Source organism: Tiliqua scincoides, chromosome 5 (assembly GCF_035046505.1).
Source record: "Tiliqua scincoides isolate rTilSci1 chromosome 5, rTilSci1.hap2, whole genome shotgun sequence".
Taxonomy (NCBI): Eukaryota; Metazoa; Chordata; class Lepidosauria; order Squamata; family Scincidae; genus Tiliqua; species Tiliqua scincoides.
The window spans coordinates 81,009,431-81,036,490 of record NC_089825.1 but is presented as its reverse complement, the minus strand read 5'-3'; the positions used below and the strand labels follow the sequence as shown (position 1 = coordinate 81,036,490).

The window sequence follows — 27,060 nt, the reverse complement described above, 5'->3', positions numbered from 1 at the left end:
GATCCCCTCAAAGAGACTTCTGTAAAACATACAGTGCCCAGTGCTTATTTTTGTATCTGTTTGCATTTGTGCAAAGCTGTGAATAAAGAGACGCACTATTTTGGTATGCATTCTTGAACACAGAACCAGAATAAGGAGCATCAAGTGGGACAGCATAGTCCTGGGATTGCTGATGTTTGGCTCAATGGTAGGAGTAAACACAAAGTAATGTACATATGGGTGGAGAGGGGAGGGGAGTACAAACAGCTGCCACCAAGGGGAAGTGGGAGAGAACTAGACACAGCAGGTATCAGCTTTCTCTCTGCAGCAGGCAGATCTTCATGCATGTAATCTTCATGCATGTGTCGCTCCAGGGAGTGTAAAACTCAATCTTTCTACAAAACATGCAATCTGGCTTTCTTTGGTCAAGAATGGCAGAAATAGAGAGAGCTACATGATTCTGCATTTCATTAGCCAACATGTCTCCATGGTTTCTATTTTGCCTCCCAAAGTCAATTAAGTTTCTTGCCTATTGCATAAACAGAGCTATACAGTAGGTAGTGGGTACAAGAGACAGGGCCTTTTCAGTGGCAGCCCCACTGTTATGGAACACCCTTCCCCAGAGAGATCCAAACACATGTGCAACTTTTAGGAAGAAACTAAGAGCATTTTACTTGGCAAGGCCTTCCCAACTCCAACTGTTTTAAGCTCCTGCTGTTTAGATTGTGTTTTAATGCTACTATTTTAGTGATTTTTTAAAATATTCTTTTAACAAGCATTTATTATCACTATTTTTGTGATAAGAAAAAAGAAAGTTAATGAGCAATTACTCTCATTGATTTTGTAAACTTTTTTGATTAATTGAATAAGTTCAATTTTTGCACACAGCCCACATCCATTGTTTTCAGCAAATGATAACACCTAGAAACCTTCATTAAAGCTGAGTTCTAAAACTCTTTTGTCTAGTTTCAAATGTAACATCCACTTTTTTACTGGTTCCAGATCACATGGGTTTATGATGAAAAGCTAAAGGAAACATTTTCCACAAAGGAGAAGTAGCTTATCTCGCTACTAAAGCTTTTCTTTTTTGTCAGCCTAGGAATTGAGGAAAATCCAATTTATCCAGACAAAAAGACCTGCTTTGCCCTCTAGCTGGTTGCCTAACTATGGAACAATTTCTTTGAATAATACAACATACCAGTATTGCACTTTGTTCTTAGCCTTCAATATCTAAAACTTAAGATGATATATATAGTATGCTTTTTTGCATTTAATATGTCTTGTGCCTGATTTTATGGTTTCTTCTGGTCTACTCTGAACATTTTTTCTTATTTAAAGACCCTGATGGGTTTTGCTTTGAGATATTTAAAGTTCTGATCTAAGCTAACCTAACTCTCCACCACTTGGTTTCTATTCTAGCTTTCAGAGATGGACTGACTTCAGCCTTGCAAGATCTAAGGTTTACCTGAAGCCAAGTGCTAAAGAGCAATCTAGGAGAGGAATAAACTTAGAATTAAGCAATAGTGCAGCTCTGAGAAAACGCTGAGCCCAGGATTGTGTTTTCAGTATCAGAAATGAGTTCAGTCTTGTCACATAACAATTCACTCCTGATCTTCCCTGAAGTTCTCTTTGTTTAAGTATGTGGGGGCAAGGTGCTGCTGCTGTTGGCAACCTTCAGTCTCGAGAGACTATGGTATTGCGCTCTGAAAGGTGGTTTTGGAACATCGTCTAGTGTGGCTGAAAAGGCCAATTCGGGAGTGACAATCCCTTCCACGACGGGAGCAAGTGCAGTCTGACCCTGGTCTGTCTCCCTGGCTATGGGCCTTCCTTCTTTGCCTCTTTGCCTCAGACTGTTGGCCAAGTGTCTCTTCAAACTGGGAAAGGCCATGCTGCACAGCCTGCCTCCAAGCGGGCCGCTCAGAGGCCAGGGTTTCCCACTTGTTGAGGTCCACTCCTAAGGCCTTCAGATCCCTCTTGCAGATGTCCTTGTATCACAGCTGTGGTCTACCTGTAGGGCGCTTTCCTTGCACGAGTTCTCCATAGAGGAGATCCTTTGGGATCCGGCCATCATCCATTCTCACGACATGACCGAGCCAACGCAGGCGTCTCTGTTTCAGCAGTGCATACATGCTAGGGATTCCAGCACGTTCCAGGACTGTGTTGTTTGGAACTTTGTCCTGCCAGGTGATGCCGAGAATGTGTCGGAGGCAGCGCATGTGGAAAGCGTTCAGTTTCCTCTCCTGTTGTGAGCGAAGAGTCCATGACTCGCTGCAGTACAGAAGTGTACTTGCAAGGTGAAGCATTTTGTTTCTGCTATTGTTAAAACAGTTGGCAAGACATTTTGACTCCCAATCTACTAATCACCCAAAAATCTACCTGTAGATCCCAAACTCTCTTCTGCCCATTTCTCAGACTTAGAGTACAATCCTAACCAACTTTCCAGCACTGGCATACCTGTTGCAGTGGGGCATGTGCTGCGTCCTGCAGTTGGGGGGCACTTATGGAGTCCTTCTCAAGGTAAGGGAATGTTTGTTCCCTTACCTTAGAGCTGCATTGTCCTTATGTCAGTGCTGGAAAGTGAGTTAGGATTGCGCCCTGAGATAATATTTGTTTAAAAAGAAAAGTGGACAGGAAGGTTGAAAGTTCTTTAGGAAAAATACATGAAGAAGTGCCTAAGTTGTCATGTCAGTCTTGGGCACTCATATTCTTCTTAGAACACAAGAAACCACCGTACAAAGTGTCTTGACCATTGGTCCATGAAGCTGAGTATTTTCAATGCCAACTGACAGTGGTTCTGCTGGGCTTCAGATACACCTTTTCCCAGTCCTGCCAAGGATTGAACCTGGGAGGTTCTACATATGAATGTGCTCTGCCACTAAGTTAGGACACTTCCTCATGTGCCAAAAGGACAATGTAAGCACTAGGTGAGCCTCTTTGGATAGGGTACTCCATAACAGGGTGCCACTACAGTCCAGTGTTTCCTGCATTGTCCTGCCATCTTTTCTAAAACATAATTTTTCACCATCTTTCTCCAAGTTAACATACAATTACAGCAGCAGCTTGTTGGAAGAAACCTTATCAGTTTCAAAGCAAGCGTTTTTTTTTTTATATTGAGTGCTATTTTACAACATTGCAATTATAGTTTTAAAAGAAAATAAAAAATTAATGAGCAATCACTCTGGAAATTGAAAAAATAATTAAAGCTGTTCCCTACCTAATAGAAAGCATGAACCAATTCTGGGTCAATTCAGTCATGCCATGGATCTGCTAAATAGGAGGCCACTGTATTTGAAGCACTTTACTACAATATTTGTATATTGCTTTTCAATCATAATGAAGTCTCAAAGCAGCTCACATTAACAAAATCACATAGATGAGTGGAACTGTCCTCACAGTGGTAGAAGTACAGCATTGCAGAACTACAGAACCAAAGCCAGAAAGAAAAAGCTTCCAAATCATTCAATTTCAAGGGGACCTGAGTAAACATTATGGTAGGATTCTGACCACTGAGAAGGGCATTTCCAGGTAACAAAGCACCTATAGAAGTCTCAGTTCCAGATAACTTCAGAAAAGCAGTGCTGAAGTAACCTAGAGTGGAAACAGCTTTTAATATCTTCTGTTAGCTTCTCTTTACCTTTCATTCTGCTTTAGTCCTCAGTCTAGTTTTGCTAGACTCAGTTCAGATCTTGTATCACTCAGATACAAACTGAACTCTTGTATAAGTGAGCAGTGGATAAGAAACCGAACCTTGCAGAAAGCAAAACACGGCTGCAATCCTATATGCACTTTCCTGAGAGTAAGTCCCACAGAACACAAGGGAACTTACTTCTGAGTAGACATACAAAAGACTGAACTGTTAATCATGTAGATTGCAAATGTCTACAACCTAACACATGAATGTTGCAAGCAATTCCTTATCTCATAAGCTATAATATAAGAACCAAATTATGTATGCACTCCATCCTAATTACAACCCCATCCTCCTCCTACGGAGACAGAGAAGTTGCTCAAAAGCTAGACAACACCATTCTATCTTCAGAGTAATAATAATAATAATACAGGTATTTATATACCGCCTTTCTTGGTCATCAGATTTCTCCTCAGACTTTAATTCAAGGTGGTTTACATAGGCAGGCTGTTTAAATCCCCGTAGGGATTTTTACAATTAAAGAAAGTTCTATCTTTCAAGAACCACACAACATTTCAGATGGAACTTTTGCGGTCTGTATCACTTTCTGGCCTCCTCCCACACAAACTGACAAGCAGCTCCTTCCAAAGAGCAGGTGAAATAACTTGGCTCAGCTTGTCAGCTGCTTCAAGGTCTCGCCATTCATGGTGCCGGTAGCCTCGAACTGGCGACCTTCAGATGTTATCTTCAGGCAAGTGGAGGCTCAACCCTCTAGACCAGACCTCCTGCCCAGTATGCCATAATGTTTGTTGAGGTTTGGCCAAATCTGGTGGAAACTGCTCAACTTGCAATGAACTGGTTGTACAGATCATGGGTTACCACTGTTAAGCAGTAATCTGGCTGTGAAAATCTTGTGACCTGTGATTTGAGCTCATGATCAAACAAATCACAAGACTACAATAAAACTTGCCCAAATGGTTATGTTAACTATGCTAACCATGTGCTAGAGTAGTTAAAGGCTTACATTTACTTGTGAGTAGCAGTCGCATACATGACATGAAGGTACTCGATAGTACAACAATTCCCAAACTATGGGCCATAACCAATTGGTGGATTGCAAGCCAATTTTTGGTGGGTCACAAAAAGTTGCAGGCTGGTGCCAGCTGTGACACCACAAAACATTCTGGAATGCTACCTGGCCAATGCAGCTGACAAAGTGGATCAAGGGCTAAAAAGTTTGGGAAGCACTGGGGTAGCAAATAAAATGTTACTGTAGCAAACTGCACTTCAAGGGTCTAACAGCTGCTTTGGGGGTATATTTTTGGCAGGAAAATATGCCAAAAGTTGTAGAAAGTCAAAGGGTTAAATATGCTCTACTGCAAGCCACAAACCCAATCCAAGGTGGTAGCTGCATGTGAGCAAAAGTAAACCTTTAACTTTACGGTCACATTGTTAACATAACCATTTGGGTCTGACTGAAACATCAAGGTGTTTGGAGGTGAATTGGCAAGCCATGACACAGAAGGCTCTTCTGGAGGCAAAGTTTCCTCGGTAGAATACCCTGCAACCACACATTTCTAGACAGATAGCCAACCTGCCAATAACCTTCAAGACTTCCTAAGTAGCTAACAGCATTGCTGCTGAAGTGCAATGCACAATGTGTTCCTCAGTTTCCACTGGGAGCTCTAAAACCCATTTTAAAGCAAAGTTTTGTTCCTAAAAGTCAATTTACAAGATTAGCTTTCTCCATTACAGACCACTGCATAGCACCTACCCCTGCTGCCTAGATCAATGATTCTCTAACTGTGGGTCATGGACCACAACCCTATTCTTGGTGGTTTGCAAAACTGACAGGGTAGATAGATTAGGCTATGTGCATCAAGGGTTAAATAACCTGCTACTTGGGGGGGAGGGGGCACTACTGCCCAATCGCCATTATAGCCACAGAAGATTTAGCGGCTGGTAAAGTGAACCTTTTTTTTAAGGTGGGTTCCGATGCTAAAAAGTTTGAGAACCGCTGGTCTAGATGCCACACAATTACCTCCAATCACAGAATATGGAAATACCAGTATTTGACATGCAACAGGGGACAACCACACCAACACCCTAGCTGTTAAATTAGGGATTAACCTTCTGATTGGCTCAGGTTCCTTCCAGGCAGGAGGAAGGTAGAGATGAAATCTCTCTGCAGACGCGTGTGGCCTCTGGGAACCAAGTGCCTCGGGAACTAAGTGCCAGGTAAGGCACAAGAGTTTAGCATCTGGGCGAGGAGAAGGCAAGGAGACCTCTGAGTTTTGGAGAAGGAGAGGAGGAGGAGCAGGAGGAGGAGGTAAGTGTACTCATTCTAACGCTTTGTCTTTCTAACTCCCTGTCTTCTAACCTTAACCTTACCTTTAAAGCAACCTTAAATCAAAATTGAAAGTTAGCACCTAAGGGAGGTACATAGGGCTACTCTGAGCAGGAGCAGAGTCCTACTCGTGAGTAAGAGCAGAGTCCTACTCGTGAGTAAGAACCCAAGGGTCAGGCATTTAAATCAAAGTTGAAAGTTAGCTGCACCTAAGGTAGCACTTAATCGAAGGAAGGGAGGAGGATAAAGTGGAAAGCAGGTTTTTTCTACTTGTTTAAATTAAACCTATACTTAACCCAGGTTAAACCTAATCTAAGTTAGAACATAACCTAAACAGGTCAGTAAATTGGGACACAGGATCTAGAGAGCAATAAATAATTAAACAAACCCAAATAAAAACTAGCTTGAGGTTACAAAAACAGTCCAGCCGAAGAGAACAGAACTAGGAGGGAAAGGACCTAGGAAGGGCCAATTCCCAACCCATTAAGAGCCCCATTAGGCTAATCCAAGCAGTCCATTCAGGAGCCTGCAGAGTAGGTCACGCCCATCAGCAGCCATTTGCCTTCCTGAGCTTTTGTAAACTCACCTGGGAAGGCCAGGCCCCTTTCAATCAGGAAGGAAGGAGGGGGGAGGAGCCAGCCATGAGTATAAAGCTAGGCAGGCCATCGCGTGAGGCTCTCTGCAGACGCATGTGGCCTCTGAGAACCCAGTGCCTCGGGAACTAAGTGCCAGGTAAGGCACAAGAGTTTAGCATCTGGGCGAGTTCAGCAGCAGGGCGAGGAGGCCAGGGCCCCATACACTGCCCTTCCTCTTCCCTTGAGAAGAGGGCTGCTATCCAGTGTATGGTTTTTAAAAAGTACCCCTAAATAAAACAACAACAACAACAAAAAAGCTATGCAGTCAGACAGCCAGCAGCAGGGTGGGGACTATCCAGTGTTCTGCATCGAGTGCCACATGTATGATTATATGCCTCTGGGGCATAAGTCATGGGTGTGTCCTCGATGCAAGGAGCTCCAGGCTCTCAGGGAACGCGTCCGCTCCCTTGAAGCCTTGGTGGCCGACCTGGAGAAGCGCAGGCAGCCAGAGGAGGACCGTGGGGAGACTTCTGGGGACGATCAGGCTTCGTCCCAACCTCAGGCGTGCAGCTCCTCGGCTGCCCGGGTGGGAAGTCTCGGGACTGGTGGACGTCATCCTGGAGAGGAGGGAAACAATCCCCTAGGGGGGATCCCTTCTCCAGGGGATGGGCCCGTATCCGAGCGCACTCGGGATACTCCTCGGCGGGAGGGGGGTCGGGGGCTTCTTGTAGTGGGGGATTCGATTATTAGAAACATAGAGAGGGGGGTTTGCGACGGATGTGAGGACCGCATGGTGACTTGCCTGCCTGGTGCGAAGGTTGCGGACATCACTTCTCGTCTAGACAGGCTGGTAGACAGTGCTGGGGGAGAGGTAGCGGCTGTGGTGCATGTCGGCACCAACGATGTGGGCAAGTGTAGCTGGGAGGTCCTGGAGGCCAAATTTAGGCTTTTAGGCAGGAAGCTGAAAGCCAGGACCTCAAAGGTAGCGTTCTCTGAAGTGCTACCTGTTCCACGCGCAGGGCCAGCTAGGCAGGCAGAGATCAGGGGTCTCAATGCGTGGATGAGACGGTGGTGTAGGGAGGAGGGGTTTAGATTCGTTAGGCACTGGGGAACGTTTTGGGACAAGCGGGGCCTGTACAAGAGGGACGGGCTCCATTTGAACCAGAATGGAACCAGACTGCTGGCGCATAACATTAAAAAGGTGGCAGAGCAGCTTTTAAACTGATCCCTGGGGGAAGGCCGACAGGAGCCGAGGGGCATCCGGTTCGGGACTCCTCATCCCTATGGGATGAGGATGGGGAGGTTAGAGAACAACAAGACAAAGGCAGGGTAGGAGAAGAAATTGGGAAAGGTAGGGTGATGGGATGTGATAGACGGTTTGGCACAATGAGAGGATGCGGGGACAAAGGAGCGAATAAGCGGCCCATCCTGGGGCATTCCGTGTATAATTGCTTTTATGCGAATGCCCGAAGTCTACGAGCAAAGGTGGGAGAACTGGAATGTCTGGTGACAAGGGAAAATATTGACATAGTGGGCATAACGGAAACCTGGTGGAATGCGGAGAATCAGTGGGATACCGCAATCCCGGGCTATAAACTCTACAGGAGGGACAGGCAGGGGCGTGTTGGAGGTGGGGTGGCCCTTTATGTTAAGGAAGGGATAGAATCCAGCAAAGTAGAGATTGAAGGTGGGTCCGACTCCACCGTAGAATCTCTGTGGGTTAAATTACCAGGCTTGTGCAGCGATGTAATACTGGGGGCGTGCTATCGTCCTCCAGACCAGAAATCTGATGGGGACCTTGAAATGAGGAAACAGATCAGGGAGGTGACAAGGAGGGACAGGGTTGTAATCATGGGGGACTTCAATTATCCTCATATTGACTGGGTCAATTTGTGTTCTGGTCACGATAAGGAAACCGGATTTCTTGACGTGCTAAATGACTGTGGCTTAGATCAGCTAGTCACGGAGCCCACCAGAGGACAGGTGACTCTGGATTTAATTTTGTGCGGTACGCAGGACCTGGTTAGAGATGTAAACGTTACTGAGCCATTGGGGAACAGTGATCATGCTGCGATCCGTTTTGACGTGCACGTTGGAGGAAGAATACCAGGCAAATCTCTAACAAAAACCCTTGACTTCCGACGGGCGGACTTCCCTCAAATGAGGAGGCTGGTTAGAAGGAGGTTGAAAGGGAGGGTAAAAGGAGTCCAGTCTCTCCAGAGTGCATGGAGGCTGCTTAAAACAACAGTAATAGAGGCCCAGCAGAGGTGTATACCGCAAAGAAAGAAGGGTTCCACTAAATCCAGGAGGGTGCCCGCATGGCTAACCAGCCAAGTTAGAGAGGCTGTGAAGGGCAAGGAAGCTTCCTTCCGTAAATGGAAGTCTTGCCCTAATGAAGAGAATAAAAAGGAACATAAACTGTGGCAAAAGAAATGTAAGAAGGTGATAGGGGAGGCCAAGCGAGACTATGAGGAACGCATGGCCAGCAACATTAAGGGGAATAATAAAAGCTTCTTCAAATATGTTAGAAGAAGCCAGAGAAGCGGTTGGCCCTCTGGATGGTGAGGGAGGGAAAGGGGAGATAAAAGGAGACTTAGAGATGGCAGAGAAATTAAATGAGTTCTTTGCATCTGTCTTCACGGCAGAAGACCTCGGGCAGATACCGCTGCCCGAACGGCCCCTCCTAACCGAGGAGTTAAGTCAGATAGAGGTTAAAAGAGAAGATGTTTCAGACCTCATTGATGAATTAAAGATCAATAAGTCACCGGGCCCTGATGGCATACACCCAAGGGTTATTAAGGAATTGAAGAATGAAGTTGCAGATCTCTTGACTAAGGTATGCAACTTGTCCCTCAAAACGGCCACGGTGCCAGAAGATTGGAGGATAGCAAATGTCACGCCTATTTTTAAAAAGGGAAAGAGGGGGGACCCGGGAAACTATAGGCCGGTCAGCCTAACATCCATACCGGGTAAGATGGTGGAATGCCTCATCAAAGATAGGATCTCAAAACACATAGACGAACAGGCCTTGCTGAGGGAGAGTCAGCATGGCTTCTGTAAGGGTAAGTCTTGCCTCACAAACCTTATAGAATTCTTTGAAAAGGTCAACAGGCATGTGGATGCGGGAGAACCCGTGGACATTATATATCTGGACTTTCAGAAGGCGTTTGACACGGTCCCTCACCAAAGGCTACTGAAAAAACTCCACAGTCAGGGAATTAGAGGACAGGTCCTCTCGTGGATTGAGAACTGGTTGGAGGCCAGGAAGCAGAGAGTGGGTGTCAATGGGCAATTTTCACAATGGAGAGAGGTGAAAAGCGGTGTGCCCCAAGGATCTGTCCTGGGACCAGTGCTTTTCAACCTCTTCATAAATGACCTGGAGACAGGGTTGAGCAGTGAAGTGGCTAAGTTTGCAGACGACACCAAACTTTTCCGAGTGGTAAAGACCAGAAGTGATTGTGAGGAGCTCCAGAAGGATCTCTCCAGACTGGCAGAATAGGCAGCAAAATGGCAGATGCGCTTCAATGTCAGTAAGTGTAAAGTCATGCACATTGGGGCAAAAAATCAAAACTTTAGATATAGGCTGATGGGTTCTGAGCTGTCTGTGACAGATCAGGAGAGAGATCTTGGGGTGGTGGTGGACAGGTTGATGAAAGTGTCGACCCAATGTGCGGTGGCAGTGAAGAAGGCCAATTCTATGCTTGGGATCATTAGGAAGGGTATTGAGAACAAAACGGTTAGTATTATAATGCCGTTGTACAAATCGATGGTAAGGCCACACCTGGAGTATTGTGTCCAGTTCTGGTCGCCGCATCTCAAAAAAGACATAGTGGAAATGGAAAAGGTGCAAAAGAGAGCGACTAAGATGATTACGGGGCTGGGGCACCTTCCTTATGAGGAAAGGCTACGGCGTTTGGGCCTCTTCAGCCTAGAAAAGAGACGCTTGAGGGGGGACATGATTGAGACATACAAAATTATGCAGGGGATGGACAGAGTGGATAGGGAGATGCTCTTTACACTCTCACATAATACCAGAACCAGGGGACATCCACTAAAATTGAGTGTTGGGCGGGTTAGGACAGACAAAAGAAAATATTTCTTTACTCAGCGCGTGGTCGGTCTGTGGAACTCCTTGCCACAGGATGTGGTGCTGGCGTCTAGCCTAGACGCCTTTAAAAGGGGATTGGACGAGTTTCTGGAGGAAAAATCCATTATGGGGTACAAGCCATGATGTGTATGCCCAACCTCCTGATTTTAGGAATGGGTTAAGTCAGAATGCCAGATGTGGGGGACAGCACCAGGATGAGGTCTCTTGTTATCTGGTGTGCTCCCTGGGGCATTTGGTGGACCGCTGCGAGATACAGGAAGCTGGACTAGATGGGCCTATGGCCTGATCCAGTGGGGCTGTTCTTATGTTCTTATGTTCTAAATAGCATGATTACATCATTACAGCAGAATGATAAAAAATCCAAAGCCTGAGAACCTCACTCTTTGAGCCCCTGGGAAAATGAGGCCCCTCGATGAATGTGAGTGTAAAGAGTTGGTGACCTCCACTCCCAGATCAAATCAGATACGCAACTGTGTAGGTAGAAAATCATTACCATTTTATGTTGTGCTGAGGTTTGTCTCCTTCTAGCCTTGTCATAAAGCTTGAACACAACTGAAATTAGCAGCAGTAGCCCTGAATTACAGGGCATGTGTGAGATTCCATAGTGCTTCAGTGCCATCTCCTGGCAAATAATATCAATGCAGTTTAATTAACCCCTTTTCTGCCAAATTCAATTCTCATTACTCTTTTTTCTTGTTCATTTGACTTTGTTATCCCCTTTTTCTTTATTTGGACTTTTAATAAACCTCTTACAGTTTAACCTTGAGTTTGCCTGATTCCTGATATGGGAAGTACAGTGGACTATCACATCTCCTCACTCTACACCAAGGAGAGGGGTTCTGCCCAGGGAGACCCTTGGCTAGCCTGCTGGCAACAGATTCAATCTACCAAGATGTTTCCCTATTCGGCTGTCTGTCCAAACAGAGGAGAGAGAGAGTAGGAAGGGAATGTATGTGCTAACCACTAGGACTTTTGTCCTGGATCAGTGTGTGGTTGGTGGCAGCCCTTCTCTTGATCCCGACAGAGCCACTGGCTTGAAATTCAGATCACTTCTGATCCCACTGATTTCATCAGATACCTAATGTGAAATTACACCCTTTGCTTCTTCACATTCCCCTCTGCTCCTCTAGTCCTTGCTAAAAGTAACTTTTGATTATTTGAAAATTCAAATTGCAGAAGCAGAATAAACTATGCAAAACGAATGTAAAGAAATTCATTTTCATAACTTATTAGGTTTGCATAGTTTATTTTGGGGCACAAAATCATGAGGAAGAACTTGGATCCTTTTCTTTGAGAGTGTATTGTAGAATGTGCTTAGTCATGGCTACACAGAGCTTCTTCAGAATGTCACAGACTCGAAGACTGCCCGACGATTTTGATCAGCTTTCCACTTGCTACACATGCTGCACAAGCAATTTCCTTTTAAGATAGAGGCCAGAAAACGTACACATTTATTCAGAGTTGCTTGAAATCTGAACCAAGGCAATGGCCATCTTAAAAGGGACATTGTTTCCAAATGAATTTCATACATACATCTCCACACACAGATAGACCTTGCTAAAGGTACATTTTCACAAGGGAATAGGTTAATTCACTACACATCACCAACAGCTATCTGACTACGCAGGCAGCACTGGCACTTCAGGGTTAATTCAGAAGTCATGCCACTTATATATGTTACATTGTTATAGTGCACTGAATGGTGTGAAGGTACTCACACTGCCTCCTCCTGCGGTGTGTTTGATATTATCCTTTGATCCACACCTGGAATGGACGTTGCTAAAGTCCAGCTTCTTATTAACTATCTGCACCTTTGACAGCCAGAAAAGAACATAAGTGACAACCATTGTCATCCACAAATACAACGCAAAAGGTTTACTTGAAAGGCAAACTGCCATCTAAAGCAGAAAGGACATTTCTCTGAGGGTCAAAACAGTTCCTCCTTTGAAGAGGAAGCTTCAAATTTCAGCTCAGCAGGGAAGAATGTGTGGTAATCAGGTCTGAAATTAATATTTAAAAGACAAACAAAAACAAGAAACCAAAGCTGGGACTCCCCATTTCTCATACAGTACCACATCCCGATATGGCATTATCCGTGCAAAGAGCTACAACAATGTGCTTATATAGATAATTTAAAGGTATTGATGTTGTATACCACATATCACTGAACTATTGGTAAGTTTGGCATCAGAAAGAAATCCTTGGACATTCCAGAATGCACTGGGGTGGGGGAGAATGAATACACTTTCTGTTAACACCATTTATATCTCAGTAATTGCTTGGAGGACCAGAAAAGATTACTGCAGGTCTGGTATATGCAACATGTCTGTAGTTGTCAGACATAGCAGAACAGACTTGAAATGTGGTTACAAGATATAATCATATTCATTCATTCATTGTTCTAGTATCAGTGTCCATGAAGTCTGAAGTCACACCCAAGCTTTTATCAGACCTGAAAAGGGGCATATAGTCAAGAGTACCTTTAATACATTTTGTATAAGTATGCACTCTTGTGCAGATTCCACTCATTTCAATGGGATGGGAGACAAAATCACAGATAAAAACACAGGTTTAAATAACAAGAAAATTAAATGCTAATCTTTGACTATCTGCTGCTTTAGACACAAAGAACAGAAATTATACACATTTATTAAGAGTCTTGCCAGAAACAACTAAAAAGCTTAAATTACCCACCAGGTATTTAGCACAGATGCCTGTCCTACCCTCCTACCACCATACTATTTCAAAAAAAAAAAAAAAAAAGGTTGCAAAGCAAAGAACAAGGTGACTTTTTTAAAATGCAAAGAAATAAAGATGAAGTTCTCCACATTTCATCTGGAACATGCAGTATCACACAGCTGTTTAACTAAGGCTGCAATCCTAACCACACTTTCCTGAGAGTAAGCCCCATTGAACAAAATAAGACTTACTTCGGAGTAGACCTGGTTAGGATTGTGCCATAACTTGATCGGCGTCACGGTTCCTCAAGTGGTGAAGAAAGTTGCTTTTATTTTATACCCAAATCATAAATATACATTTAAAGCATAATTTAACATGCATTAACTGCACTAATCCGTTTTTTTTTAGTTTCACGATGGTGAACTGTAATCTAGGTGGCAAGATGAAGCAAAGCCAGAGAACTGAAACACAGACCGAGTCAGCCCCCCATGATTTACCAAGCCAAAAGAGTGGTGTGAATTCATCCTCAAAGCTCCTGGGAACCCTAACTTTCATTTGTTTTATCATGATTTTTCAAAACTACACATCAAAAATGTTACTTGGCTGCTTCCAGATTTTAGTATTTGAGATTAACAAACAATACTCCAAGCCAAGCCTAGCTACTCATATGGTAATTAAATACAGCTTCCTTAGTTTGAAAAATAATACCCAATGACAAGTAATACAGTTCCCACATTCACAGGCAGGCCAGACTGAACAAATCTCAGCAGCTATTGTGCTTGATTGTTAGATAGCACGTACATTTGCTGAGGAGGGGAATAAAGAAAGAGACACCCTAAAAGAAACAGCAATGAGAGGGTATTTGTTGGGTGGCATGAAAAAAATGCAAGCCATGAAATACCGTGTTTTCCTGAAAATAAGACTTACCCCGAAAATAAGACCTAGTGTGTTTTTTGAGAAATGCTGAAATATAAGACCTACCCCAAAAATAAGACCTAGTTGTGATCAGGGCATGGATGGGTGGGGGGCGGAAGGGGTCGGGGGGGGAGGTGGACAATGTGACCAGGAACGCTGCACTCCCTGCACTCCCACACGACACCTAGAAAGCTCCTGCTGTGCTACCTCAGGCAGAGGACGCTGAGGAGGAGCTGAGGCAGGAAGCAGCAAGCTAGACAACCCTGCCTAGGGCTCTGAGGCTCTCCACACCTTCCAGGGAGTAAGTCCCATTAAGTATAAAGGGACTGAATTCTGAGTAGGCAGGGATCCTCCAGGGCGCTGAGGGGACATCCTCTAAGAACATAAGAACAGCCCCACTGGATCAGGCCATAGGCCCATCTAGTCCAGCTTCCTGTATCTCACAGCAGCCCACCAAATGCCCCAGGGAGCACACCAGATAACAAGAGACCTCATCCTGGTGCCCTCCCTTGCATCTGGCATTCTGATGTAGCCCATTTCTAAAATCAGGAGGTTGTGCATACACATCATGGCTTGTACCCCATAATGGATTTTTCCTCCAGAAACTCGTCCAATCCCCTTTTAAAGGCGTCTAGGCTAGACGCCAGCACCACATCCTGTGGCAAGGAGTTCCACAGACCGACCACGCGCTGAGTAAAGAAATATTTTCTTTTGTCTGTCCTAACCCGCCCAACACTCAATTTTAGTGGATGTCCCCTGGTTCTGGTATTATGTGAGAGTGTAAAGAGCATCTCCCTATCCACTCTGTCCATCCCCTGCATAATTTTGTATGTCTCAATCATGTCCCCCTTCAGGCGTCTCTTTTCTAGGCTGAAGAGGCCCAAACGCCGTAGCCTTTCCTCGTAAGGAAGGTGCCCCAGCCCCGTAATCATCTTAGTCGCTCTCTTTTGCACCTTTTCCATTTCCACTATGTCTTTTTTGAGATGCGGCGACCAGAACTGGACACAATACTCCAGGTGTGGCCTTACCATCGATTTGTACAACGGCATTATAATACTAACCGTTTTGTTCTCAATACCCTTCCTAATGATCCCAAGCATAGAATTGGCCTTCTTCACTGCCGCCGCACATTGGGTCAACACTTTCATCGACCTGTCCACCACCACCCCAAGATCTCTCTCCTGATCTGTCACAGACAGCTCAGAACCCATCAGCCTATATCGAAAGTTTTGATTTTTTGCTCCAATGTGCATGACTTTACACTTACTGACATTGAAGCGCATCTGCCATTTTGCTGCCCATTCTGCCAGTCTGGAGAGATCCTTCTGGAGCTCCTCACAATCACTTCTGGTCTTTACCACTCGGAAAAGTTTGGTGTCGTCTGCAAACTTAGCCACTTCACTGCTCAACCCTGTCTCCAGGTCATTTATGAAGAGGTTGAAAAGCACTGGTCCCAGGACAGATCCTTGGGGCACACCGCTTTTCACCTCTCTCCATTGTGAAAATTGCCCATTGACACCCACTCTCTGCTTCCTGGCCTCCAACCAGTTCTCAATCCACGAGAGGACCTGTCCTCTAATTCCCTGACTGTGGAGTTTTTTCAGTAGCCTTTGGTGAGGGACCGTGTCAAACGCCTTCTGAAAGTCCAGATATATAATGTCCACGGGTTCTCCCGCATCCACATGCCTGTTGACCTTTTCAAAGAATTCTATAAGGTTTGTGAGGCAAGACTTACCCTTACAGAAGCCATGCTGACTCTCCCTCAGCAAGGCCTGTTCGTCTATGTGTTTTGAGATCCTATCTTTGATGAGGCATTCCACCATCTTACCCGGTATGGATGTTAGGCTGACCGGCCTATAGTTTCCCGGGTCCCCCCTCTTTCCCTTTTTAAAAATAGGCGTGACATTTGCTATCCTCCAATCTTCTGGCACCGTGGCCGTTTTGAGGGACAAGTTGCATACCTTAGTCAAGAGATCTGCAACTTCATTCTTCAATTCCTTAATAACCCTTGGGTGTATGCCATCAGGGCCCGGTGACTTATTGATCTTTAATTCATCAATGAGGTCTGAAACATCTTCTCTTTTAACCTCTATCTGACTTAACTCCTCGGTTAGGAGGGGCCGTTCGGGCAGCGGTATCTGCCCAAGGTCTTCTGCCGTGAAGACAGATGCAAAGAACTCATTTAATTTCTCTGCCATCTCTAAGTCTCCTTCCACACCTTCCACACCTCTTCCACACCTCTCCACACCTTCCAGGGAGTAAGCCCCATTAACTATAAAGGGACTGACTTCTGAGTAGGCAGGCAGGCAGGCATCCTCCTGGGCAATGAGGGGATATTTTTGTACGGTATATTTTTGTACATGAATAAATGTAAACTGTTGTACATGAATGACTGTAGATTGTACATTAAAAAAAATAAGACCTACACCAAAAATAAGACCTAGTGTGTTTTTTTGAGCAAAAAAAAATAAAAAATAAGACAGTGTCTTATTTTCAGGGAAACACGGTAGCAGTGACTGAGATGTTTTATCAGATTTGCAATTATGATTAAAGGATTAAAACCACTTCTCAGCCTCTACTTCCCTGATGCAATATGGGGGAATACTATTACATACCTTACAGCAGGGCTTATCAAAGTAGGACATTGTGACGCACCGGCCTGAGGACACTGCCCCCTTAAGGGGCAGGGGAGAAGCAGCAATGGATCCCCACGATCACATCACTAAGGGGGCTGCAGGGACTGACATTTACTTACCAATCCCTGCAGCAGCCTCCTGGGAGTACAGGGAGCCCTGTGTGACTGTTCGCAGGGCTCCCCGAAGCTTAAAGTATGAAAGCAGAGCGATCGTGCGCCTCTTCTGGTTTTGCGGAGGTGGAGTGTGATCACTCCGCTTCCATTTTTTTAAGCTTTGAGGAGCCCTGTAGGTGGTCGCGCAGGGCTCCCCATACCCCCAGGAGGCTGCAGGAGGCTCTGGTAAGTCATAAGAACATAAGAACATAAGAACAGCCTCACTGGATAGGCCCCATAGGCCCATCTAGTCCAGCTTCCTGTATCTCACAGCGGCCCACCAAATGCCCCAGGGAGCACACCAGATAACAAGAGACCTCATCCTGGTGCCCTCCCCTGCATCTGGCATTTTGACATAAACCATGTCTAAAATCAGGAGGTTGTGCATACACATCATGGCTTGTACCCCGTAATGGATTTTTCCTCCAGAAACTTGTCCAATCCCCTTTTAAAGGCGTCAAGGCTAGATGCCATCACCACATCCTGTGGCAAGGAGTTCCACAGACCAACCACACGCTGAGTAAAGAAATATTTTCTTTTGTCTGTCCTAACTCTCCCAACACTCAATTTTAGTGGATGTCCCCTGGTTCTGGTGTTATGTGAGAGTGTAAAGAGCATCTCCCTATCCACTCTGTCCATCCCCTGCATAATTTTGTGTGTCTCAATCATGTCCCCCCTCAGGCGTCTCTTTTCTAGGCTGAAGAGGCCCAAACGCCTTAGCCTTTCCTCATAAGGAAGGTGCCCCAGGCCTGTAATCATCTTAGTCGCTCTCTTTCGCACCTTTTCCATTTCCACTATGTCTTTTTTAAGATGCTGCGACCAGAACTGAACGCAATACTCCAGGTGTGGCCTTACCATCGATTTGTACAACGGCATTATAATACTAACCGTTTTGTTCTCAATACCCTTCCTAATGATCCCAAGCATAGAATTGGCCTTCTTCACTGCCGCCGCACATTGGGTCGACAAGTCCAGCAAGCCTCCAAAGCAACATGATCCTGGTGATCACGTCACTGCTTCCCCCCCTTCTCCCGCAAGGACTTACTGCATGGCTCAAACTCCTTTGGAGTTTGAGCACCACTGCCTTACAGGGTTGTTGTAAAGACACCATTATGGTAATAAATATGAAGTTGTTTAGACACGCAAAAAGTGCTATACAAATTATTATTTCTATGGCCTAATTGACCTTTTATATAGCACATTTTGGAAAAAAATATGCATTGGTACATATTTGGTATTTCATTCATCAACAGATTTACTCTGGAGGAAAATGCTTTTATCATAGACGCATTATTATTCTAGTTGGAAATCCACTAAAGGTACATCCCTTCAATTTCAGCTGTCTCAGTAAATAGTCCATTTGGATGCTGGAAATCTCTACAATGGCTTTTTCATTAGAAAATTTTTTTATATACATCTCAGAAAGGTGTTTTACAATCCCTATCCCACTACCCCTCATAACAGTTTTAAGAGTCAAACCATCACTATTCCCCTTTTACATATACTGCAACCAAAGCTGGCATACTGTAATTTCCCTCAGACAAACACATGAACTGGGATTAAGAGAAGGTAATTATTTACCAAGCATTTTAATTATTAACACATCCCAAAGTATGAAATTATTATAATTACCATCCCAAATTCTCTTTTTAACCTTGACTTTAAAACTGAAATTTAAGGGGATATTTTTGGCTACTGTGGCTACTAAGATAAACTAATTTTAAAAGAGTATGCATTTTCTTTTTACGTTCATTACAAACTATTTTGCTGTTACACACTGTTCTATACTTTGACCAAAGTAATAGAAAAATCATCATTAACAGTTTATCAGAACACCATCCATCTAGCTCTATATTGGCAACCTTCAGTCTCGAAAGACTATGGTATCGTGCTCTGAAAGGTGGTTCTGGCACAGCGTCTAGTGTGGCTTAAAAGGCCAATCCAGGAGCGACAATCCCTTCCACACCGAGAGCATGTGCAGTCTGTCCCTGGTCTGTCTCCCTGGCTGTGGGCCTTCCTTCTTTGCCTCTTTGCCTCAGACTGTTGGCCAAGTGTCTCTTCAAACTGGGAAAGGCCATGCTGCACAGCCTGCCTCCAAGCGGGCCGCTCAGAGGCCAGGGTTTCCCACTTGTTGAGGTCCACTCCTAAGGCCTTCAGATCCCTCTTGCAGATGTCCTTGTATCGCAACTGTGGTCTACCTGTAGGGCGCTTTCCTTGCACGAGTTCTCCATGGAGGAGATCCTTTGGGATCCGCCCATCATTCATTCTCACGACATGACCGAGCCAACGCAGGCGTCTCTGTTTCAGCAGTGCATACATGCTAGGGATTCCAGCACGTTCCAGGACTGAGTTGTTTGGAACTTTGTCCTGCCAGGTGATGCCGAGAATGCGTCAGAGGCAGCGCATGTGGAAAGCGTTCAGTTTCCTCTCCTGTTGTGAGTGGAGAGTCCATGACTTGCTGCAGTACAGAAGTGTACTCAGGACGCAAGCTCTGTAGACCTGGATCTTGGTATGTTCCGTCAGCTTCTTGTTGGACCAGACTCTCTTTGTGAGTCTGGAAAACGTGGTAGCTGCTTTACCGATGCGTTTGTTTAGCTCGGTATCGAGAGAGTGTCGGAGATCGTTGAGCCAAGGTACACAAAGTCATGGACAACCTCCAGTTTATGCGCAGAGATTGTAATGCAGGGAGGTGAGTCCACATCTTGAACCATGACCTGTGTTTTCTTTAAGCTGATTGTCAGTCCAAAATCTTGGCAGGCCTTGCTAAAACGATCCATGAACTGCTGGAGATCTTTGGCAGAGTGGGCAGTGACAGCTGCATCGTCGGCAAAGAGGAAGTCACGTAGACATTTCAGCTGGACTTTGGACTTTGCTCTCAGTCTGGAGAGGTTGAAGAGCTTTCCGTCAGATCTGTTCCGGAGACAGATGCCTTCTGTTGCAGTTCCAAAGGCCTGCTTCAGCATGACAGCAAAGAAAATCCCAAACAAGGTTGGTGCAAGAACACAGCCCTGCTTCACGCCACTTCGGATGTCAAAGGGGTCTGATGTGGAGCCATCGAAGACAACAGTGCCCTTCATGTCCTTGTGGAAGGATCTGATGATGCTGAGGAGCCTGGGTGGACATCCAATCTTGGGGAAAATCTTGAAGAGGCTGTCCCTGCTGACCAGGTTGAAAGCCTTTGTGAGATCTCTGAAGGCTATAAAGAGTGGCTGTCGTTGTTCCCTGCATTTCTCCTGCAGTTGTCTAAGGGAGAATACCATATCAGTGGTGGACCTGTTGGCTCGGAATCCGCACTGCGATTCTGGATAGACGCTCTCTGCAAGTACCTGGAGCCTCTTTAGTGCAACTCGGGCAAACAACTTTCCTACAACACTAAGGAGAGAGATGCCACGGTAGTTGTTGCAGTCACCCCTGTCACCTTTGTTCTTGTACAGCGTGATGTTTGCATCCCTCATGTCTTGAGGTACTCCACCTTCTCTCCAGCAGAGACAGAGGATTTCATGCAGCTCAGTGACGATGATCTCTTTGCAGCACTTTAGGACTTCAGCAGGGATGCTGTCTTTTCCTGGTGCCTTGCCAAAGGCAAGGGAGTCCAGGGCCACGTGAAGTTCTTCTAGGGCCACGTGAAGTTCTTCATTAACAGTTTATCAGAACACCACCCATCTAGCTCAGTATTGTTGAAACTGACTGACAATGATTTCAGACAGAAATCTAAGAACATAACATAAGAACATAAGAACAGCCCCACTGGATCAGGCCATAGGACCATCTAGTCCAGCTTCTTGTATCTCACAGCAGCCCACCAAATGCAGAGATTGAACCTGGGACCTCTGCATACAAAGCAGGTGCCCTACCTCTGAGCTACAACCTGGACATCTATTTTAAGTCTATCAGTGGCCACCAAACCAAGTGGCTTTATGCTACCTCCTGGTTCAGAGGCAGTGTGCCTCTGAATATCCACTGCAGGGGAACAATGGTGGGAAAGAGGTATGTCTTTCTCTCCTCTACATGGACTTCCCAAGGCAGTTGGTTGGCCAGTATAGGGAAACAGGATGTTGGACAAGAAAGGCCTTTGGTCTGAAAAGCAGGGCTCTTCATATATTCTTATTAATACACAAAACACAGAATACATACAAGAACTAAGTAAACCAAACAGATTACAAAATCTAACTTCTATATGTTTTAAAGCTGCTCTTAGTAAACTTCAGATTTCTCTGGTAGAGGAAGGAGAGCATTCCTAACCTTTGGGAAATATCCCCCACTACCAGGAGGCAGGACCATTTGAATATGAGGTTTCCTCCTCTGTTGGAGGGTGTCCCCTTGGACAGCCTGGAGGCTGTGTCCAGACACACCTTAATGAGCTCCATGCACAATGTTTTTTTCCCATAGGATCTACCAACCTTCATTTCTCTTCTCCTCTTTGCCTTCCTTCTTTGTCTTCCTTCTTTCCACTGATTCTCTTCCCCTCTAATCCTTAGGTATGGAAAGGGCCCTTCACAAGCAAGAAGAGGATGCAACAGGGCTCTCTGCTACCACGGCAGTTGCCCAGAACAAATTTTGTGCTAGCACAGGAAGGAGGTAAGCAGTGCTCTGTGCCAGGCGCATAGCTAATTTCGGCAGGAGTACCTATATCTAGGTGCCACTGAAACTCTAAAGAGGGGTTTGTTCCAACTCTCCAGGATCAGTCGGGGAGCAGGATGCCCTTCAACAGAGTTGACCCCATGTCCACGTGGACCTCTTCCTGGTAGTGGGACAGGCATTCTACGAAGAGTTAGGAGTGCCCCCTTCATCATCCCAGAACAGGAATTATAAAGGCAAGAAATTCAGTTTTTGTATCAAAGATACAGAATCAGCATCACTGTAATTACTTTAAATATAATAAACCAGTTTCCATGTAATGCAGATATGAAGCTCCATTTCAGACTCTAAAAATGCAGTTAAAGATTTTGAGTTGTTTTTTTAAAATAGTGTGCAGGGGAAGGGTTTTCAGGCTGCAAAACAGGACATAGGAAGTTTCAGCACTTCCCACCACCAAAATTCCAGATGTGATCACACTCTCTCTCATGCACTTTTTACATTAGGAAAAAAGTTTCTGGAGAAAATCAAGGAATTTTTTCCCTAATTAAAACAGCGTGTTGAGGGGATACTAGCAGCATCACAGCAGGGGTAATGTACTGAAACCCCCACTTCCTGCCATAGCTCCATCCTATTTCACAGATTCCCCATGCAAGAATTTGCAACAACAAAAAAACTACAGTACACTGGGTGACACCGCACATCAGGCATTAAAGTGGTTTCTTTTAGCAGCAAAAGTGACAAGTATACAAGTTTAACTGGAGGATGAGTTTATTGCTTGTGTACATGCCAGTTCTATTCACTTGTTGAGTGAAGCCAGTGATTCCCTTATATGGTTTCAAATGACTGTCACCTAGGCACTGTTCTGTATAAAACCTAAGCATTCCATCCATGCTCTTTTTCTCATAAGAACATAAGAACAGCCCCACTGGATTAGGCCATAGGCCCATCTAGTCCAGCTTCCTATATCTCACAGCGGTCCACCAAATGCCCCAGGAAGCACACTAGATAACAAGAGACTTGCATGCTGGTGCCCTCTCTTGCATCTAGCATTCTGACATAGCCCACTTCTAAAATCAGGAGGTTGCACATACACATCATGACTTGTAACCTGTAATGGATTTTTCCTCCAGAAATTTGTCCAATCCCCTTTTAAAGGCATCCAGGCCAGATGCCATCACCACATGCTGTGTCAAGGAGTTCCACAGACCAACTACATGCTGAGCAAAGAAATATTTTCTTTTCTCTGCCCTAACTCTCCCAACATTCAATTTGAGTCCCCTGGTTCTGGTGTTATGTAAGAAGAAAAAGAGCATCTCTATCCACTCTGTCCTTCCCATGCATAATTTTGTATGCCTCAATCATGTCCCCCTGCAGGCATCTCTTTTCTAGGCTGAAGAGGCCGTAGCCTTTCCTCATAACAAAGGTGCCCCAGCCCAGTAATCATTTTAGTTGCTCTCTTTTGCACCTTCTCCATTTCCAATATATCCTTTTTGGGATGTGGCAACCAGAACTGGAAGCAATACTCCAGGTGTGGCATTACTATTGATTTGTACAACGGCATTATAATATTAGCTGTTTTGTTCTCAATACCTTTCCTAATGATCCCAAGCATAGAATTGGCCTTCTTCACTGCCACTGCACATTGGGTCGACACTTTCATCAACCTGTCCACCACCACCCCAAGATCTCTCTCCTGATCTGTCACAGACAGCTCAGAACCCATCAGCCTATATGTGAAGTGCATGACTTTACACTTACTTACATTGAAATGCATCTGCCATTTTGCTGCCCATTCTGCCAATTTGGAGAGATCCTTCTGGAGCTCCTCACAATCGCTTCTGGTCTTCACCACTCGGAAAAGTTTGGTGTCATCTGCAAACTTAGCCACCTCACTGCTCAACCCTGTCTCCAGGTCATTTATGAAGAGGTTGGAGAACACCGGTCCCAGGACAGATCCTTGGGGCACACCGCTTTTCACCTCTCTCCATTGTGAAAATTGCCCATTGACACCCACTCACTGTTTCCTGGTCTTTAACCAGTTCTCAATCCAGGAGAGGACCTACCCTCTAATTCCCTGACTGTGGAGTTTTTTCAGTAGCCTTTGGTGAGGGACTGTGTCAAACACCTTCTGAAAGTCCAGATATATAATGTCCATGGGTTCTCCATCTGCTTGCACCTCAGCTCAGATTTGACTTGTTTTTCCAACCTGGGAGAAATTCTTACTAAATGGTAAATGCTCTCTGAGCATTGTATCATCTGAAAGGAGACATTTTCAAATGAAGCTGGAGAGTGGAGCCAGGAAACAAAACTACTGCAATTAGTGTAACCTGGCATGAGTGAGAGAATGAGCCCTTCCACTTATCTGTACTAAATCACATCTAGGGGAAGTTCCCATAAGGAAACAAATCCTGCACTGACAGAGGCATTTTTCTTCCAGAAGAATAGGAGTAATTGCAGTTACCCAAGTGATAGATTAATCACGGTCACTACAAGCCACATAACTTGTCAAAACTCTTAGACTGAGCAGCTGCTTCCTGTCCTGCATCCTTCCCCGTTTGCTGGTTTAGGAGGGAATCTGAAATGTCATATTCCAGTTCTCAACTAATGTCAGTATTTGATTATTATCATCATTAACAGTATTTATACAGTGCTTTTCAACCCAAAAAAGTTAAAGCAGTTTCCTGAAAAAGGACCCAATTCTATCCAACTTTCCAGTGCTGATGTAGCCATGCCAATGGGGCATGCACTGCATCCTTTGGAGAAGGGTCACCGAGTGCTCCTCAAGGGTCAGAAATGTTTGTTTCCTTACATTTGCTGCATCAGTGAAAGTTGGACAGGATTGGGCTCAAAATCAAATAATTAAATAGCTCCCTGTCCCAAAAGGGTTCACAATCTAAAAAGATGCAGAAGAACACCAGCAACCACCCACTAGAAAAGACACCGCTGAAATGAAAAGGAACAGTAACTCTCCCCTTGCTAAATATAAGAGGAACACCACATGAAAAAGTGCCTCCACCACTTGAAAAGGTTTAGTGCCCTGAACCACAAATCCGTATGTTTTCATAAACATGCTCAGTTATAAACTGCACATTCTTATAACTAGCAATCACATATATTCATTTCATCATTTATTCCAATTACAAACAAAAATGGAGGGGGGATTTCCAACCTCAGAGCTTCATTAAATTAACCCAACTGTATGGTTCCGAGCTTGTTTCCTACCCCAAGATTTGTGTGGAAAGATTCAAAGGGCTGGCATGATGAATAAATGACTGCTGGAGTGAAGAGAGTTAATTAAGAAGGGGGCCAGGGACATACTAGCAACAATCAAGAGGACAAAGCCACCTCCCTAAGTTCAAGCTGGTATTTGCCCAAACAGAAATGTAAAGCACCCTGGATTTACCTTTCCGCCCCCTGGCTGATGCTTCAGGTTATCAGTGGAACCAATCTTGGACTTGATATTCTTCAGGTCTGGCATGGGCACAGGAGCTGTCTGCAAGCGATTCTTAGCAGAAGAAGGGGATTTGGGTGGGGTGCGAACCACTGCCACTTTCTTGGGCTCCCTGTTTGGTGGGGTTGGCAAGGATGGCGTGCGGGAGCGGCTGCCAGGGGTTCCCGGAGAACCAGGGCTGCTGTAGCCACTTCTATCTCCAGACTTTACTGGTTCACCTACAGTTTTGAAGGAAAGCAGAATATGTAAATCAATATTTTAATTGTTGATTCAAAACTATTTTTCCTATAAAAATGCATGAAGGAATGCACAGCCATAGGGGAAGAGGGTGCATCAGAATGTGACTCTAGTATGCTACTTAATGACCATCAACACACACAATGCTGCAGAAAAGGACTCAATATTTCAAAAGCATGAAGTTTTGTGAGTAGTAATCACATTATGCCACTGCAAAGGAGGTCACCAGCAATTTTCATAGCTTGAATACAACATGAATAGCACAATTTGACTTTTGTGAGTTGACAGGTGCTAAACTAAAATTGGCAATGACATTTGTGTTGCTCTTATTCTAAAATATGTTTAATTGTGAATGGGTGAGTCAGTCCTTTTAGCTCAAGAGTCAGTCTTTTTAGCTCAAATTCATTGTGCTTTTCAATTCTTATGACTTACAAAATTCAAGCATAAAAATTTAACTCCTTTTTCCCCCCAATAGTACCAGTTTAGCTTTTTCAGAGTAGGAAAGTGAGCACCTGTACAGTAAGTGCAACAATGTTCAGCTGTGACTAGAAATATTCATATTAATTGCAACACTGTGATTCAGTGTTGTTCTCAATAATACACATGCTGCCTACCACTATTATATTAGCTATTGTACTGAAGACGTTATGATGCAAGTTCACTGAAAACAAGTCAGGCATGATGATGAACTGTTTGCTTCTCTTTCTGACTACCCACTCACCCAGTAAAGACGTCTTAGCCTCATCACTTAAGAGCCCTTAAGTTCTCAATAATGTGGTTTTTCTGTTTCGGTTCTGTCTTCATAAGTTGGACTTAAACAAGGAAGACCCAGGTTCAAATCCCTGCTCAGCCATTAAGTTTCTTGGGTAACTTTGGGTCAATCACCATCTCTCAGCCTCACCTATCTCACATGGTTGTTGTGAGGACAAAGAGAAGGAAAGAATCATGTATACCGCCCTGAGCTCCTTGGAGGAAGGGTGGTATAAAATGTGTGGGGGAGGGGGAATCAAGGGTCCTGCCTCCTTGATTTTTCCCCCCACATTTTATACCACCCTTAATCCAAGGAGCTCAGATTTTTCTGTTTCGGTTCTGCCTTCATAAGTTGGACTTAAACAGGAAAGACCCAGATTCAAATCCCTGTTCAGTCATTGTTTCTTCTGCCAATTCTTTTTCTCTCTCTTATGATTCTGGGCACTTGTTTATGACATGTGTACTTTATTACTGCTTTTATCATTATTATTAGCCACCTTAGAGATGGGTAAAAACATAATAAATGAACACAAATATATTTTTCCTTCAAGGAAGAATACCAATGTAAATATAAGAAATTTGTAGAGTTTAAGACAACAGCAGAGCATCAACTTGAAATGTTTTACAAATGAAAAGAAGAACCAACTGTTGTCCTTTTTACCTCTCTCGGATTTTGCTGCTGTGCTAGGAGGCCTTCTCTGCTCCTTCTTGGCAGCTGAAACAACAAAAATAGCCTATCTGCAGTCTCACTGATTAGATCCGAATTGTTATCTGTTCTCAGCAAAAAAGAAGCAAGTCCATAAGGGTAAAATAAATGCCATGCAAAAGGGAAATTTAACCTTCCTATAAATTTCCATTCTCAGAGATGGTAAGGGGAAACAGTCATTACAACTGGGATAGCAACTCATCTTGACTACAAGCAGGATTAATTTATTAGGATACCAAGGAGAGGGACCAGGTTCCCAGACTAAGTCCAGCAAACTAAAGTCCCTCAACCCTATTAAACTTATCCAACACAATACATT

The 27,060-nt window shown here is 44.5% G+C and overlaps 2 protein-coding genes across 16 annotated transcripts in view; one reads left to right on the top strand and one right to left on the bottom strand.

Annotated features, from left to right (window-relative positions):
• Window positions 1–27,060, top strand: part of SLC25A39 (solute carrier family 25 member 39) — a 441,295-nt gene that overhangs the window by 286,715 nt on the left and 127,520 nt on the right. The gene's annotated exons all lie outside the window — the stretch shown is intronic.
• The window catches only part of MAPT (microtubule associated protein tau), a 113,857-nt gene that overhangs the window by 18,885 nt on the left and 67,912 nt on the right, over window positions 1–27,060 (bottom strand). For 11 of the 15 annotated variants that reach the window (XM_066627919.1, XM_066627927.1, XM_066627920.1 and 8 more), the window contains 3 exons: window positions 26,697–26,750; window positions 25,001–25,266; window positions 12,356–12,448 (listed from right to left, as the gene is read on the bottom strand). In XM_066627919.1, the coding sequence (XP_066484016.1) occupies window positions 12,356–12,448; window positions 25,001–25,266; window positions 26,697–26,750 (413 nt within the window). The remainder of the gene's footprint in view (window positions 1–12,355; window positions 12,449–25,000; window positions 25,267–26,696; window positions 26,751–27,060) is intronic. The other 4 variants (XM_066627923.1, XM_066627931.1, XM_066627926.1 and 1 more) reach the window with 1 other exon arrangement.